Raw genomic sequence first — 17,733 nt, forward strand, 5'->3', positions numbered from 1 at the left:
CAAGAGATGTCCAGGATCCCTGGGCGCTAGAGATAATATCTCAGGGATACCTTCTGGACTTCAAATACTCTCCTCCAAGAGAGAGATTTCATCTGTCAAGGTTGTCAACAATCCAGACAAAGAAAGAGGCGTTTCTACGCTGCGTACAAGAGCTCTTGTTAATGGGAGTAATCCATCCAGTTCCACGATCGGAACAGGGACAGGGGTTTTACTCAAATCTGTTTGTGGTTCCCAAAAAAGAGGGAACTTTCAGACCAATCCTGGACTTAAAGATCCTAAACAAATTCCTAAGAGTTCCATCGTTCAAGATGGAGACTATTCGGACAATTTTACCTATGATCCAAGAGGGTCAGTACATGACCACTGTAGATTTAAAAGATGCTTACCTTCACATACCGATTCACAAAGATCATTACCGGTACCTAAGGTTTGCCTTCCTAGACAGGCATTACCAGTTTGTGGCTCTTCCATTCGGATTGGCTACAGCTCCTAGAATCTTCACAAAGGTTCTGGGTGCTCTTCTGGCGGTACTAAGACCGCGGGGAATCTCGGTAGCTCCATACCTAGACGACATTCTGATACAAGCTTCAAGCTTTCAAACTGCCAAGTCTCATACAGAGTTAGTAATGGCATTTCTAAGGTCACATGGATGGAAGGTGAACGAAAAGAAAAGTTCACTCGTTCCACTCACAAGAGTTCCCTTCCTGGGGACTCTTATAGATTCTGTAGAAATGAAGATTTACCTGACAGAGGACAGGCTAACAAGACTTCAAAGTGCTTGCCGCACCCTTCATTCCATTCAACACCCGTCAGTGGCTCAATGCATGGAGGTAATCGGCTTAATGGTAGCGGCAATGGACATAGTACCCTTTGCACGCTTACACCTCAGACCACTGCAACTGTGCATGCTAAGTCAGTGGAATGGGGATTACTCAGACTTATCCCCTTCTCTGAATCTGGATCAAGAGACCAGAAATTCTCTTCTATGGTGGCTTTCTCGGCCACATCTGTCCAGGGGGATGCCATTCAGCAGACCAGACTGGACAATTGTAACAACAGACGCCAGCCTTCTAGGTTGGGGTGCCGTCTGGAATTCTCTGAAGGCTCAGGGACAATGGAGTCAGGAGGAGAGTCTCCTGCCAATAAACATTCTGGAATTGAGAGCAGTTCTCAATGCCCTCCTGGCTTGGCCCCAGTTGACAACTCGGGGGTTCATCAGGTTTCAGTCGGACAACATCACGACTGTAGCTTACATCAACCATCAGGGAGGGACAAGAAGCTCCCTAGCTATGATGGAAGTATCAAAGATAATTCGCTGGGCAGAGTCTCACTCTTGCCACCTGTCAGCAATCCACATCCCGGGAGTGGAGAACTGGGAGGCGGATTTCTTAAGTCGTCAGACTTTTCATCCGGGGGAGTGGGAACTCCATCCGGAGGTCTTTGCCCAAATACTTCGACGTTGGGGCAAACCAGAGATAGATCTCATGGCGTCTCGACAGAACGCCAAGCTTCCTCGTTACGGGTCCAGATCCAGGGATCCAGGAGCAGTCCTGATAGATGCCCTGACAGCACCTTGGGACTTCAGGATGGCTTACGTGTTTCCACCCTTCCCGATGCTTCCTCGATTGATTGCCAGAATCAAACAAGAGAGAGCATCAGTGATTCTAATAGCGCCTGCGTGGCCACGCAGGACTTGGTATGCAGACCTGGTGGACATGTCATCCTGTCCACCTTGGTCTCTACCTCTGAAACAGGACCTTCTGATACAGGGTCCCTTCAAACATCAAAATCTAACTTCTCTGAAGCTGACTGCTTGGAAATTGAACGCTTGATTTTATCAAGACGTGGGTTTTCTGAGTCAGTTATTGATACCTTAATACAGGCTAGGAAACCTGTTACCAGAAAGATTTACCATAAGATATGGAGTAAATACCTATATTGGTGTGAATCCAAAGGTTACTCTTGGAGTAAGGTTAGGATTCCTAGGATATTGTCTTTTCTACAAGAAGGTTTAGAAAAGGGTTTATCTGCTAGTTCATTAAAGGGACAGATCTCAGCTCTGTCCATTCTGTTACACAAACGTCTGTCAGAAGTTCCTGACGTCCAGGCTTTTTGTCAGGCTTTGGCCAGGATTAAGCCTGTGTTTAAAACTGTTGCTCCACCATGGAGTTTAAACCTGGTTCTTAATGTTTTACAGGGCGTTCCGTTTGAACCCCTTCATTCCATTGATATAAAGTTGTTATCTTGGAAAGTTCTATTTTTAATGGCTATTTCCTCGGCTCGAAGAGTCTCTGAATTATCAGCCTTACATTGTGATTCTCCTTATTTGATTTTTCATTCGGATAAGGTAGTTCTGCGTACTAAACCTGGGTTCTTACCTAAGGTAGTTACTAACAGGAATATCAATCAAGAGATTGTTGTTCCTTCTTTGTGCCCAAATCCTTCTTCGAAGAAGGAACGTCTACTGCACAACCTGGATGTAGTCCGTGCTCTAAAATTTTACTTACAGGCAACTAAGGAATTTCGACAAACGTCTTCTCTGTTTGTCGTTTACTCTGGGCAGAGGAGAGGTCAAAAAGCTTCTGCTACCTCTCTTTCTTTTTGGCTTCGTAGCATAATTCGTTTAGCTTATGAGTCTGCTGGACAGCAGCCTCCTGAAAGAATTACAGCTCATTCTACTAGAGCTGTGGCTTCCACTTGGGCCTTCAAGAATGAGGCCTCTGTTGAGCAGATTTGCAAGGCTGCAACTTGGTCTTCGCTTCATACTTTTTCCAAATTTTACAAATTTGACACTTTTGCTTCATCGGAGGTTATTTTTGGGAGAAAGGTTCTTCAGGCAGTGGTTCCTTCAGTATAAAGAGCCTGCCTATCCCTCCCGTCATCCGTGTACTTTTGCTTTGGTATTGGTATCCCAGAAGTAATGATGACCCGTGGACTGATCACACTTAACAGAAGAAAACATAATTTATGCTTACCTGATAAATTCCTTTCTTCTGTAGTGTGATCAGTCCACGGCCCGCCCTGTTTTTAAGGCAGGTAAATATTTTTTAATTTATACTCCAGTCACCACTTCACCCTTGGCTTTTCCTTTCTCGTTGGTCCTTGGTCGAATGACTGGGAGTGACGTAGAGGGGAGGAGCTATATGCAGCTCTGCTGGGTGAATCCTCTTGCACTTCCTGTTGGGGAGGAGTAATATCCCAGAAGTAATGATGACCCGTGGACTGATCACACTACAGAAGAAAGGAATTTATCAGGTAAGCATAAATTATGTTTTTTCAAAAGCAAGTTCTTATTAAGGAACAGAAGCATCTCTGCATGTTCAGCTATAAGTCTGTTTCTGCTATTAGTAAGGACGTTTGACGCTAAGCTGAACAGTCTTTCACTTTTCACACTACTGCATGGGTCAGAAAGATATTTTTGGGCCATTAAACCTCAGGCCATTAAACCTCAATATATTATTATTATTATTATTTTTTAAATTGGATATTCATGCACACACATTTGTGTTAATATCCAGTTTAAAATCTATTTAAACTTTTAATTACTATACCTTAAATATTTTAATGTGTAAAAATCAGACAGGAATTGCTTAAAAAAAAAATCATATTTAAGTATTTACATTTTTTAAAAAGTTAATCTTGATAGTTTTGTCCTGAAAAAAAGTTTAATAACAAACCTAAAAAAAATTGGTGTTTAATGTACAAACGGTACAAATGATCTTAGTGCTTAAAGGGTAAATAAAATCATGTTTCTTTAGTCACACAGTAAAAAAAAAAAACCCATCTCTACTTTTTTACATTACTTCAGAATGACGGCGGCAAGCAAAATTAATTATATATGCATTGTTTCGTGATTGGCAGCATAGTTAATTTTAAAGGAAGCAATCTATAGCTACCTTCTTATTTAGATTAACTCTCTCAGTGCCTTGAACTCCAGTTTGGACAACTGTCTGTCCTCTTTCTTTACTGTATTGTTGAAACAAAGCTGAGAGTTCCGAAAATCAAAAAACATAATTTATGTAAGAACTTATCTGATAAATTAATTTCTTTCATAGTGGCTAGAGTCCATGAGCTAGTGACGTATGGGATATAATACCCAAGATGTGGAAGTCCACGAGTCACTAGAGAGGGAGGTATAAAATAAAAACAGCTACTTCCGCTGAGAAATTAGATCCCCCCAAAAAATAAGTTTTCTTAAAAAAAATTCAAAAAACTCAAATCAAAGGGATTAGAACCAAGCTGAGACAACTGCCTGAAGAACCTTTGAGCTCTCATTTTATTGGCTGTTCTAATCAGCCAATAGAATGAGAGCAGCTCAAATCCTATTGGCTAATTAAAACAGCCAATAGGATTTTAGCAGCTCTAATTCCTATTGGCTGATTGAAATCTTTCAGCCAATAGACATGCAAGGGACGCCATCTTTGATGGACTCACTTGCATTGAAGTTCCAATGTACGGCGGCGACCGTATGAAGAGGATGCTCCGCGCCGTATATCTTCAGCATGGACCAGCTCCACGCCGGATAGATGAAGATAGAAGATGCCGTCTGGATGAAGACTTCTTGCTGCATGGATGAAGACTTCTTGCCGCCTGGATGAGGACTTCACCGGCTGGATGGATCTTTCAAGCGGGACTTCAATAACTGTAAGTGGATCGTCGGCGGTTAGTGTTAGCTTTTTTCAAGGTTTTTTTTGGGTGGGTTTTATTTTTAGATTAGGGTCTAGGCAGTAAAAGAGCTAAATGCCCTTTTAAGGGCAATGCCCATACAAATGCCCTTTTCAGGGTAATGGGTAGCTTAGGTTATTTTAGATAGTTATTTTATTTGGGTGGGTTGGTTGGGTGGGTGGTGGTTTTTACTGTTAGGGGGTTGTTTGTATTTTTTTTTTTACAGGTAAAAGAGCTGATATATTTGGGGCAATGCCCCACAAAATGCCCTTTTAAGGGCCATTGGTAGTTTATTGTAGGCAGGGCTATTAGATGTGTAAATTGTTTTATTTTTGATAATTTGGTTTGTTATTTTTCGTAATTTAGTGTTTGTTTGTTTTTTGGTAACAGAGTTTTTATTTGTACTTTAGGACTTTATAATAATGTTTAATTGTATATTTAAATAATTTTAGTAGGGTTAGGTTTTTTAATATGTAATTTATTTTATTTAATTGGTAGTTTAATGTAATTGTAGTATACTAGTTAGGGTAGGTTAATTAATAGTTTAAAATTAGTTTATTTTAATTCTACAGGTAAGTTTGAATTTTTATTAAGATAGGGATGTTGTAATATTAATTTAAAGTTAAGGGGTTTAGGGGTTACTAGCTTAATTTAGTTTTTTTGCGATGTGGGGGGGTTGACGGTTTAGGGGTTAATAGGTTTAGTTAGTGGTGGTGATGTGGGAGGCCAGAGGTTTAGGGGTTAATAACTTTATTTAGGTTGTGGCGGGGTCGGGGAGCGGCGGGATAGGGGTTAATAACTTTATGTTGCAGCGGGGTCGGGGAGCAGCGGGATAGGGGTTAAACATTTTAGTACAGTGGCGGCGTTTAGTGAAATGGTATAAATAAAATTGGGAAAAACACGAAGAGACACAAGATTGATGACTGTTAGTTAACAACAGTCCGATGCTCATCGCCCCATACTTGGTGTTCGTGTTTTTGACATTTTGTTTTTATAAATAATGAGAGCGCATTGAGATTCGCGGCCGCAATGTTTGCCGATGTTAGGCGAGCGTATTGATGCCGGCGAATGCAACATAGTTGACAGCTTGATACATATCGCCCAGAAACTCTTCAACCAGAAGAGATAGCCAAAAGAAAAAAAAACACTTTCCAAGAAAGTAATTTAATGTCCAGAGAATACATAGACTCAAAAGGAGGAGCCTGAAAAATCTTAATTGAGACTCCAAGGAGGAGAAATAGATTTAAAAACAGGTTTAATATGAACCAAAGCCTGAACAAAAAAGTGAATATAAGGAAGTTAAGCTATCTATGAAATAAGACAGAAAGAGCAAAAAATGTTTCCTTCCAAAGAATTTGCAGGCAAAACCTGAAGAAACTGAAAAATCCTAGGAATTGTAAAAGAATAATCATGAGTTGAACATCATGAAATATAGGTTTTTCAAAAACCCGAAAATAAAATCTCCTAGAAACAGACTTACGAGCCTGTATTATAGTGCTAATAACTGAGTCAGCAAAACATCTATGACTTAACACTTAAGCGTTTAATTTCCAAACCTTCAAATTTAGAAATTTGAGATCCTATGGAAAAATTGGCCCCTGAAACAGAAGGTCTGGCCTTAAAGGAAGTGGCCAAGGCTTGCAACTGAACATCCTGACAAGGTCTGCATAACAAAACCTGAGAGACCAAGCTGGAGCTATCAGAAGCACATAAAAATTGTTCCATTATGATCTTGAAGATAAACCTTGGAAAAAGAACAAGAGGCAGAAAAAGTTTAAGAAGGTTGGTAAAAACCAAAGAACTGCTAGAGAATCCACTATCTTCACCTGAGGATCCTTGATCTGGAAAAGAATCTGGAAAACGTCTTGTTTAGATGAAAGACCGTCAGATATATTTCTGGAAGACCCCACATCTGTACAGAGAGCACTCCCCCAGATATAGTCTGATGGCTGTGATAATCCCCTACCCAATTATCTACACCTGAGATATGAATCACAGAAATTAGACAAGAGTTGGATTCCGTCCAAGAAAGTATGCAAGATACTTCCTCCATAACTGAAGGACTGCAAGTCCCTCCTTGATGATTGACAAATGCCACTGTTGTGATATTGTCTGTTTAAAAAACAAATGTAAAAGGTGTCTCTTCAAAAGAAGCGATGCCTGAAGAGCCCTGAAAATAGCATGGAGTTCTAAAATATTGATTGGTAACCTCGCCTCCTGAGGTTTCCAAACCCCTAGTGCTGTCAGAAATTCTCAGACAGCTCCCTCATCTGAAAAACTTGCATCTGTTGAGAATACAGACCAGGCAGGGACGAACAAATGAGGTCCCCAGAACAATAAGGTGATAGTCCAAACCACCAGATCAGAGAGAAAAAAAGTGTTGGGATTTAAGTATATCAGTAGTAATAACTGAAAATAATCCCTGCACCGATGGTGCAACATGCAAAGCTTTAGAGGCCCCAACGAAAATCGAGCAAAGAGGATCGCACCTGATGCTGCAGTCATGAGAACAAAAACTTCCATGCACATAACCACTGAAGAAAAAAATAGAGACTGAAGGTTTAGACAAACTAAAATTAACTTAATTTGTCTCTAGTCTATCAGAGAAAGAATCATTGACACTAAAGTTTATCCGGAAACCTAAAAAGGTTACCCTTGTTTAAGGAATCAAGAAACACTATTGTAAATTGATCCTCCAACTATGTCTTGAGGAAACACTAGTTGTTTCAATTAAGATTCAGCTGAATGAAAAGATTAAAGCTAGTACCAAATATCATAGAAATAAGGAAAAACTGCAATACCCTGCTCTCTGAATACAGATAGGACACCAAGAATCTTTGAAAAGAATCTCTGAGCTACCACTAGCCCAAAAGGACGAGCGACAAATTGGTAATGCGTATCTAGAAAAAGAGAATCTCAGAAAACAATAGTGGTCTGAAAGAATTGAAAATAAGCGTCCTGTAAGTCTATTGTGGACATGAAGTAACCTTGCTAAATAGAAAGGCAGAATAGTCCCTATAGTCACCATCTTGAAAGTTGGGACTCTTACAAAACAATATAAAAATTTTAGATCCAGAATTGGTCTGAACAATTTTTTTTCTTTAGGACAATGAATAGAAACCCAAACTTCGTTCTTGCAGAGGAACTGGAACCATCACCCCTGAAAACTATAAATCTGAAACACAATTCAGAAAAACCTGAGCTTTCACAGGGTTTGTTATAACATGGAAAAGAATCTTCCCATGGGAGGTTTTAATTCTGAAACCTATTCGATACTCCTGAGAAAACAATATTCTGAATCCACTGATTTGAACAGAAACTGTCCAAATGTGTTAAAATAAATTCAATCTGCCCCCCGCCCCACCAGTAGAAATGGTTAAAAAGCAGCAACTTCATGCAATCTTAGGGGCTGAAATTAGTTTAATTATAAGGCTTGGAATTATTCAAATTTAGAAAAAAAATCTAAAATCACAGCCAGAGGCCTTAAGGAAATAAAAAAACAATTGGGAGAATAAAAATTACCCTTAGATTTCTTAACTTGGGGCAGAAAAAAAAACCTCCCAGTAATAGAGGAGATAATACAATCCAATAGAAATTCTTTAAAAAATTACTATCCTAAAATAATAAGATAGTAATCTAATTTTAAACACCATATCAGAGATTTAAGCCATAAAACTTTTCTAATAAAAATGGCTAAAAACAAAGATTTAATGTCAGTTAAAATGACATAAAATATAGCATCATAAATTAAATGATTAGCATGTTGAAGTAAAAGAACAATGCTTAGACAAATCAAGATCTGATAACTAAACTGTCCAACCAAAAAAGTTTAAACAGCAGCAACATTAGCCATAGAAATGACAGGTTAAAAAACATGGCCAATATGAAAATATGCTTCTCTTAAGATAGGAAACAAACTTCCTATCTAAAAGATCCTTAAAAGAAGAAATATCTTCCATAGGATAGAAGTACGTTCGGCAAGAGAAGAAATAGCCCCACCTTTAGGGACTTTTACCTAAAAACACTAAATTAGCCATAGGTAAAGGATATAGCTTTTAAAACCTAGAAGAAAGGTAAAAAGAAGCACTAAGTTTAGATCCCTTAATAAAAATATGATAAAAATCCTCTGGAATAAGAAAAACTTTAAGAGTTACCCCAGAAGCTTAAAAAAACAGAATTCAAACATTTCCTCAAAACTCAAAGTAAACAATACTTCCTTAAGAAAGAATGAATGAATACATTGCATAGAAAGTCTAATTTATCAAAATCAGTCTCTGAAATAGGATCCACTGAGTCAGAGAAAACCACATCAGCAGGAATACTACAGTATGCTGTCGATCAATACAAACTTCATAGGTTTATGAGAAGTTAGGAGAGATTGTTTACATTAATTTGAAGGTGGAATAGCAGGCATAGCCTTCTCTATGTCATTTGCAATATAATCCTTTATATCAACAGTAATATCATGTACATTAGACTGAGAAGGTAAAACAGCAGATGTATATGTACTATAGAAACATCAGTATAAATATTTGAGCTGAAGAAATAAAATCAGCTAATTAAACAATATATACACTTAGCTTTGGTAGGAAATGTGTACAAGCAGCATAATTTCTATAGTAACATCAGAGGCAAGATCAGTTTGAGACATCTTTAAAAATCTAACAAAAAATAAAAAATAAATACCATTTAAACAAAATATCCAATTTCCACAAAATAGCAGTTTCAGGAATGGGAATAAATGCTTATATGAAAAACAAAAGCAAATATCATAGCCCTCTGTAACAAATGAAAGCAGAGAGCAAAAGAGGGAGAGACTTATAACAAATATATGCAATATAACAAAAATGTTGGCACCAAAAATGACGCCAACAAAGATGATGCAAATGCTGAGAAAAAAACATTTGGCACCAAGGTTAACAGGAAATTACACAAATTGCATCATAACAGGTGCGACTTCGCACCAAAAAAAATTGGGTCAACAAAGACGCAAGAAATGATGTGACTCGCACCACAAGAAACGCAACCTTCGTGCCAAAAAATAATTGCGCCAAAAATGACGCCATAAATAGAAGCATTTTGCGCCATCGCAAGCATAATTTGCACGCGAAAATTTGAAGAAAAAAAAATTTAAGTTACAACTAGCTGGAACCTCTAGTTCACTAAGTTTTACCAAACATAATTTCCCATGCTGAAACTGTTAGACTGCAAAGGGAAATAAACATAGACCTGACTCATGGCAAATATATGCAATATATATTTAAAACTTTAAAATGCCAAACATAGATGAGAGTGTCTTAAAAAAGATATATACTTACCTGAAGACACCCATTTAGCAGACAGCCAAACCAGTACTGAAACATATCAGCAGAGGTAATGGTAGATGAGTAGATTGTCGATCTGTAAAGGGAGGCAGCAGATGAATCCCTGCGACGGATTTACAGAGAGCCTTAGAATAGATTTCCCATAGGTGAAAACATGGCATCATCAGGCAATACTCCCTTCACATCCCTCAAACACTGTACTTTGAGAGGAACTGGGCTTCAAAATGCTTAGAAGCGCCTTTCACAGAAGAAATCAAGCACGACTTGCTTCACCATTCTCCAATGAAGGCAAAGTTTGTAAAAATTGAAGTATGAGTGAGGTGGGAGGTGTTTTTTTTAGGCATTTAGAGGTTTGGGAAACTTTGCCCTCTCCAGGAATGAATTTATATCCATACGTCACTAGCTCATAGACTCTTGCCACTTACATGAAAGAAACTACTGTTGTGTGTATGTGCTCTTTCCTATAACTTAAAGGGATATGGTACTTGAAAATATGCTAACATCCATATGAAAGACAATAATAATAACATACTGACATTTTTATTTCATGAACAAATATAAACTAAAAGATGCATATGGCATATAAATGCCAGATATTTTTTAGTTCAGTGTCTCTTTAAAGTGCTAACATATGATGAGTCAGAAATTGTTGTAGTATGTAAAAACATTTTTGCATAAACTTCAAATTAACATTGAAGTCTAAAAATAAAATGTTAAGAGTATTTTATTTACTAAGTATAGTACTATATATGATCTGTTGCTGCTTCAAATAAAGGGTGCATATGAAGAACCAATCAGGAGGAGGCAGAAGTATGTTCTAATGACTGGGCACAACATAAAATTCTGAAGTTTTCCATAAGAATTATGTCATTATATATGAGTTGAACATATTACAAAAAAAGGATTTGGTTTAACTATACAATGATCCATGATTTTTAATAGAAAATGCTCTTAACTAGTAATTGTATCTAGAAAAACATTATTCTGCATAAATACATTTAGGGGGAAAACAGACTTTAATTTGCTCTTTAGACTTTAAACTGGTATTATTTGAAGTTAATTTAAATGCATGACTTCATAGCTATCTTCTTGCAGTTAAAACAATATTAAATTATTCTAAAATGACTTAAGAATTAATATGGAATAAATAATGTCATTTTTGTGTTAGATGGATAAACATGTATAATAGCAAACACATTTAAATACAGACATTCTCATAGCAAAAATACTGTCATGAGAACATAAACAACAGTTCTGTTTTATGCCAAACTAAACTCACTTATTCCTAACCTCAAAAATAGCAGATGCCAAAGCTGGAAGTTTTACAGTCACAATAGACAAGTGACAGGAAATATACCTAAGGCTTTCATTTGAGGATACTATGTACTACTAACCCTGCTCAGATATCAATTTATGAAGAGTAACTATAGGCTTTTGACATCAGCATTTCTGAACTTACAAAAACACCCTATTCATCTTTTCATTATGCTATAAATCTCTAAATCCAGAAACAGCTGCATTTGTAGCTTACTAATAAAACAAAATGGCTGGTTTCCTCAGTGTTCAAATATGGTTCACATGAAAGGTTAACTATGATTTAAAAATTATAGCTATGCTGAAGTGTCACTATATTCTTCTTCTATAACTCACCAGTTTGTATTTCTATTGTACTATAAAATGTCTGTAAAATCATACCTTAAGGTGCAGAGTTATGAAAGTGTCAGCAAGCAACTCTGAATATTATAAATTGTCTTGCTACTGTTTAGCATATTTCTGTAGATTAATATAATTTACAAAATATTTGATATATGAAACACATACTAAATCTCCTTTTGGATGTGTCAACATTACCTGTTTTGGTAGGCGGAAAAGAGCATTTTTGTAGAATATATCTTTGGCCTGACTCCAGGTTCCATCTATTATGATCAGAGAGAATGGGTGCTGAACATATGCCAGGGATACTTCTTCCAAATTAGCAGCTTCCACTCCAGGATATAGGATTAAAGTACCAGGATTTCGGCAAACAGTGGCTAGTTCTGGATATCTAAAGTCATAGGAGAAAAAAAAAGCATTTAATATGAAACTGCAACATCACTGAAGATTACTGTACTTTACAGCATTTAACACAATATATGTTTAGCAAATGTTTTTAGTAAATCAAATCAATATTTGGTGTGACAACCCAAAACAGAATCAATTCTTCTAAGTACACTTGCACACAGATTTTTAAGAAACTCGGTAGGTAGGTTGTATCAAACATCTTGTAGAACTTTAAGGGACACTGAACACAATTTTTTTCTTTTGTGATTCAGATAGAGCATGCAATTTTAAGCAACTTTCTAATTTACTTCTATTATCAAATGTTCTTCATTCTCTTGGTATGTTTATTTGAAAAGCAAGAATGTAAGTTTAGATGCCGGCCCATTTTTGGTGAACAACTTGGGTTGTCCTTGCTGATTGGACAGCACCAATAAATAAGTGCTGTCCATTGTGCTGAACCAAAACATTGTTGGCTCCTTAGCTTAGATGCCTTCATTTTCAAATAAAGATAGCAAGAGAACGAAGAGAAATTGATAATAGAAGTAAATAGAAAGTTATTTAAAATTGCATGCTCTATCTGAATCATGAAAGAAAAAATATGGTTTCAGTATCCCTTTAAAACAGTTATTCTGTGGATTTAGACAGCCTCAGTTGCTTCTGTCTCTTCATGTAATCCCAGAAAGACTCAATGATGTTGAGATCCGGACACTATGGGGACCATACCATCACTTCCAGAACTCATTGTTAATCTTTATGCTGAAGATAGTTCTTAATGAAATCCCTCATATATGTTTGGGGTCGTTGTCATGCTGCAGAATAAATGTAGGGGCCAATCAGATGCCTTCATGATGTTATTGCATGATGTATAAGTAGCTGCCTGTACTTCTCAGCATCGAGGAGAACATTAATTCTGACTAGATCCGCAACTCCATTTTCAGAAATGCATCCCCAAACTTCCAAGCAATGTCTGCCATGATTCACTGTTGCCTGCAGACACCTATTCTTGTACTGCTCTTGATATCCTTCTCTGAACAAACTGCCTTCTGCTACAACCAAATATTTAAAATTGTGTTCATAGTCGAGTCATTTGACTTTTCCACATCAGAGGTATGGCTTTTTGGGCGCAAGTGTTCCACAAAGAGCACTTCTGACCAGACTTCTCCAGACAGTAGATGGGTGTACCAGGGCCCCACTTGTTTCTGCCAATTCTGAACTGATGGCACTGCTGGACATCTTTGGATTGCAAAGAGAATTAAGTGATGTGATGTGTCTTTGTCCTCTGTCTCTATGGTCCTCATCATCGCTCGTTTCTTTGTGCTTCTTCAGAAGAGCTTGGACAGCACATCTCAAAACCCGTCTGCCTTGAAATTTTCGCCGTGGAGAAACCTTTTTGATGCTGTATAAATACCTTGTGTGTGCTTTTGAAAGCATTCTTATTTTACAGCATTGTGTGTGTGCATATATATAGGAGAAAACAAAAAAACTCCTTGGCACTCCAAAGGTAGGATAAGTAAAAACCTGTCTTTTATTTAGTTAGCATGGTAAAAACATAGACCACATACAGCAGCTTGATAAAATCAGGTATAGAACAGGAAAGCAGGGGGAACATCACCCTCCTGTGACATCATACGCGTTTCATGCCTCTGGGGCACTTGTTCACTGATAGGGAACAGGTGGTGAAAGTGTTCATTATAAACAGGATTGTATCAATGAATAAACTTCAATTAACACACTTCATATTAACCCCTGAGATTCTGTGCTAAATGTACTTGATATCAAAATTAGCTTGGCAACTATATTAAAAAAAAAACCTCCCTTTCATCTAATTTCTTTTCCCTATCCCCCCCCCCCCCCCCCCCGGGGATGTCTAGGAATGAAATCAATGCCCTGAACCTTAAGAAGTGCACTGTCTGAATTATGATTATATCTGAAATGCTTGGCTATAGGGGTTTTTGACTCAGGATCCTCTATAGATCTGAGATGCTCCATGACCCGGTCCTTTAAGTACCTCTTGGTGCGCCCTATATATTGAATATTACATCCCTGACATGTCAGAAGGTAGACTACGTGTGTGCTATTACAATTGATGAAATATCTTATGTCGCACACTTTGTCAAGTGCTTCTGATCTACAAGTATTGCCCTGAATGATGTGCGAACATGTCTTACATCGAGAGGCATTACACTTATAACAATCGTTGTGTTTTTGTAGCCATGTACCACTCGTAACTCTAGGCAACATAGAAGGTGATAATATATTATTTAGCCTTACGTGACACAAATTTGCATCCCCCTCTATGATCTGACTCAACTTTTCATCGTTCTGCAATATGGGTAAATTTAGTTTTATCAGTTTGCAGATTTTTCCATATTCAATGCTATATGGTGTAGTGAAAATTGGAGTAGAGGAATAGGTTTTCTTATTGCTATCTTTTTTATAGGTTAGCAATTCAGACCTGGAAATTCTATCTACATCCATCTTTGCTTGTGTCAATACTGTTTTGGGATATCCACATAGTTTTAATCGGTCCATAGTATCAACAGCTTTTTGTTCGTAGATAATAGGATCTGAACAATTACGTTTAACCCTGATAAGTTGACTTTTGGGAATAGATTTAAGAAGGTGTGAAGGATGACAGGAATTAAATTTGAGAATACTGTTACCCGAAGTGGGTTTGCGGTATAATTCTACCTGTATATCTTCACCAATTGGTCTCATTGTCACGTCCAAAAAATTTAGAGATTCCATAATGGATTCAATTGTAAAACTAAGGTTCAGCCTGTTATGTGACACATACTGATGAAAGGAATTAATAGACTCACTAGGCCCTTCCCAAACAAATACCAAGTCATCAATGTAACGCCCATAATAGGCAATGTTTTTGCGAAAAGGGTTTCTATCTCCAAAGATGTGGAAGAGCTCCCAGCAACCGTATGCGTATGATGGCGCAAATTAGGCGCCCATAGCTGTTCCACATCTTTGGAGATAGAAACGACCCTCAAAGAGAAAAAAATTGTAAGTAAGCAAGTACTCGGTGGCCATAAGCAGAAATGATATTGTTGCTTCGTCATAATTTGATCTGTTTCTTAGAAAAAATTCTAATGCTTCTAAGCCCTTGTCATGGGGTATTGACGTATATAACGAGGAGACATCCATTGAAACTAAAGAGTATTGAGATTTCCACGGGACCCCTTGTATTTGTTTAATGAAGGACGTTGTATCTTGGATGTAGCTGGGAAGTGCTAAAACAAGAGGTTGTAGGTACATGTCCACCAGTTCTGATAACGGTTCATTAAGGCACCCTATGCCCGCCACAATAGGGCGTCCTGGGGGATTTTGAGGGTTCTTATGTATCTTGGGGAAATGGTGAAACACTGCTGTTACAGGCCAATCAGGAATCAAATTTTCTGACATATTGGCAGTGATAATACCGTTATCCTTGCCGTATTTCACTATCCCCCCAAGTAACCCCTTGTAGACAGCAGTAGGGTTGGTGTCAAGAATGCAATATGTATTGGTATCTGATAGTTGCCGTAAGGCCTCACCAACATAATCCTTCCTATTAAGAATCACTAAATTACCTCCCTTATCTGACTCTCGAAATACGAGGTTTTTATTCGAAGATAATTGTTTCAATGCTTTGTTATCTGACCCAGTAAAGTTATTATTAAAGTGTAGTACATTATGGGTGGAAGTGGTGGATGTAGTTCTTATTTCAGAATCAAGTTTGATTAGTTGGTTCTCTATAGTCTGTTGAAAGATATCCAACAAGTTACATCTAGTCTGAACTGGATAAAAGGTACTTTTATTTTTAAGTCTGGACACATCGATATCATGTGCAGATGGACCGTGTCTAGTGCTATCTGGATCTAGTGATTGTATATCCTAAATATCCTGTATGCAACATTTGTCCTCAAAAGTCAAAATGCCCTCCGGTTTGTATTCCAACACATTTTGAGAAATATTATTCTCTCCATCCGTAGATAACCCTGATTCAGAATAATTTTTCAAAAAATGTTTCTTGAGAGTAAGCAATCTCACAAATTTATTGAGATCTAGAATAGTCTGAAACAGGTTAAAATGACAGGATGGAGAAAAACTAAATCCTTGTGACAATACCCTCTCCTCATCATGACTAAGGCTATAGTCAGATAAATTAATCACATCTTTTGTAGATACCTGTGTGTTTGTTTTTTCCTTATCCTCTGTGGATATCTCTTTAATTTTTCTGTGTCTTCTACGGTATCTTTCTTCAACAAAGGATCCCTAAACAATAACACAAATTTGATAATAGAAGTAATTGGGAATTTTGTTTGAAATTGTATTCTCTATCTGAATCATGAAAGAAAAATGTTGGGTTTAGTGTCCCTTTAAGCGTGGCTGAACAGAAACATTGTTAAAAACATTTTGAAGGAAGTGCAGATGATGAAAAAAGCTATCAATTTGCAGTGGATACTTTTTTCCAACATTCAGAAGGAGAAGAAATCCCATATTCTATAAACCTCAGAAGGTTGTTTTCTGGCTTGAGTATCAATGACTGAAAGATGAATAACAGAATTTATGTTTACCTGATAAATTACTTTCTCCAACGGTGTGTCCGGTCCACGGCGTCATCCTTACTTGTGGGATATTCTCTTCCCCAACAGGAAATGGCAAAGAGCCCAGCAAAGCTGGTCACATGATCCCTCCTAGGCTCCGCCTACCCCAGTCATTCGACCGACGTAAAGGAGGAATATTTGCATAGGAGAAACCATATGATACCGTGGTGACTGTAGTTAAAGAAAATAAATTATCAGACCTGATTAAAAAACCAGGGCGGGCCGTGGACCGGACACACCGTTGGAGAAAGTAATTTATCAGGTAAACATAAATTCTGTTTTCTCCAACATAGGTGTGTCCGGTCCACGGCGTCATCCTTACTTGTGGGAACCAATACCAAAGCTTTAGGACACGGATGAAGGGAGGGAGCAAATCAGGTCACCTAAATGGAAGGCACCACGGTTTGCAAAACCTTTCTCCCAAAAATAGCCTCAGAAGAAGCAAAAGTATCAAACTTGTAAAATTTGGTAAAAGTGTGCAGTGAAGACCAAGTCGCTGCCCTACATATCTGATAAACAGAAGCCTCGTTCTTGAAGGCCCATGTGGAAGCCACAGCCCTAGTGGAATGAGCTGTGATTCTTTCAGGAGGCTGCCGTCCGGCAGTCTCATAAGCCAATCTGATGATGCTTTTAATCCAAAAAGAGAGAGAGGTAGAAGTTGCTTTTTGACCTCTCCTTTTACCAGAATAAACAACAACCAAGGAAGATGTTTGTCTAAAATCCTTTGTAGCATCTAAATAGAATTTTAGAGCGCGAACAACATCCAAATTGTGCAACAAACGTTCCTTCTTTGAAACTGGATTCGGACACAAAGAAGGCACGACTATCTCCTGGTTAATGTTTTTGTTAGAAACAACTTTCGGAAGAAAACCAGGTTTAGTACGTAAAACCACCTTATCTGCATGGAAAACCAGATAAGGAGGAGAACACTGCAGAGCAGATAATTCTGAAACTCTTCTAGCAGAAGAAATTGCAACCAAAAACAAAACTTTCCAAGATAATAACTTAATATCAACGGAATGCAAGGGTTCAAACGGAACCCCCTGAAGAACTGAAAGAACTAAGTTGAGACTCCAAGGAGGAGTCAAAGGTTTGTAAACAGGCTT

The 17,733-nt window shown here is 37.8% G+C and overlaps 1 protein-coding gene across 3 annotated transcripts in view; it reads right to left on the reverse strand.

The window, feature by feature from the left end:
• The window catches only part of DTWD2 (DTW domain containing 2), a 916,318-nt gene that overhangs the window by 346,335 nt on the left and 552,250 nt on the right, over window positions 1-17,733 (reverse strand). For all 3 annotated transcript variants that reach the window (XM_053701584.1, XM_053701582.1, XM_053701583.1), the window contains exon 5: window positions 11,841-12,033. In XM_053701584.1, coding sequence (XP_053557559.1) covers window positions 11,841-12,033 — 193 coding nt within the window. The remainder of the gene's footprint in view (window positions 1-11,840; window positions 12,034-17,733) is intronic.

Source organism: Bombina bombina, chromosome 2 (assembly GCF_027579735.1).
Source record: "Bombina bombina isolate aBomBom1 chromosome 2, aBomBom1.pri, whole genome shotgun sequence".
In the NCBI taxonomy this organism is placed as follows: Eukaryota; Metazoa; Chordata; class Amphibia; order Anura; family Bombinatoridae; genus Bombina; species Bombina bombina.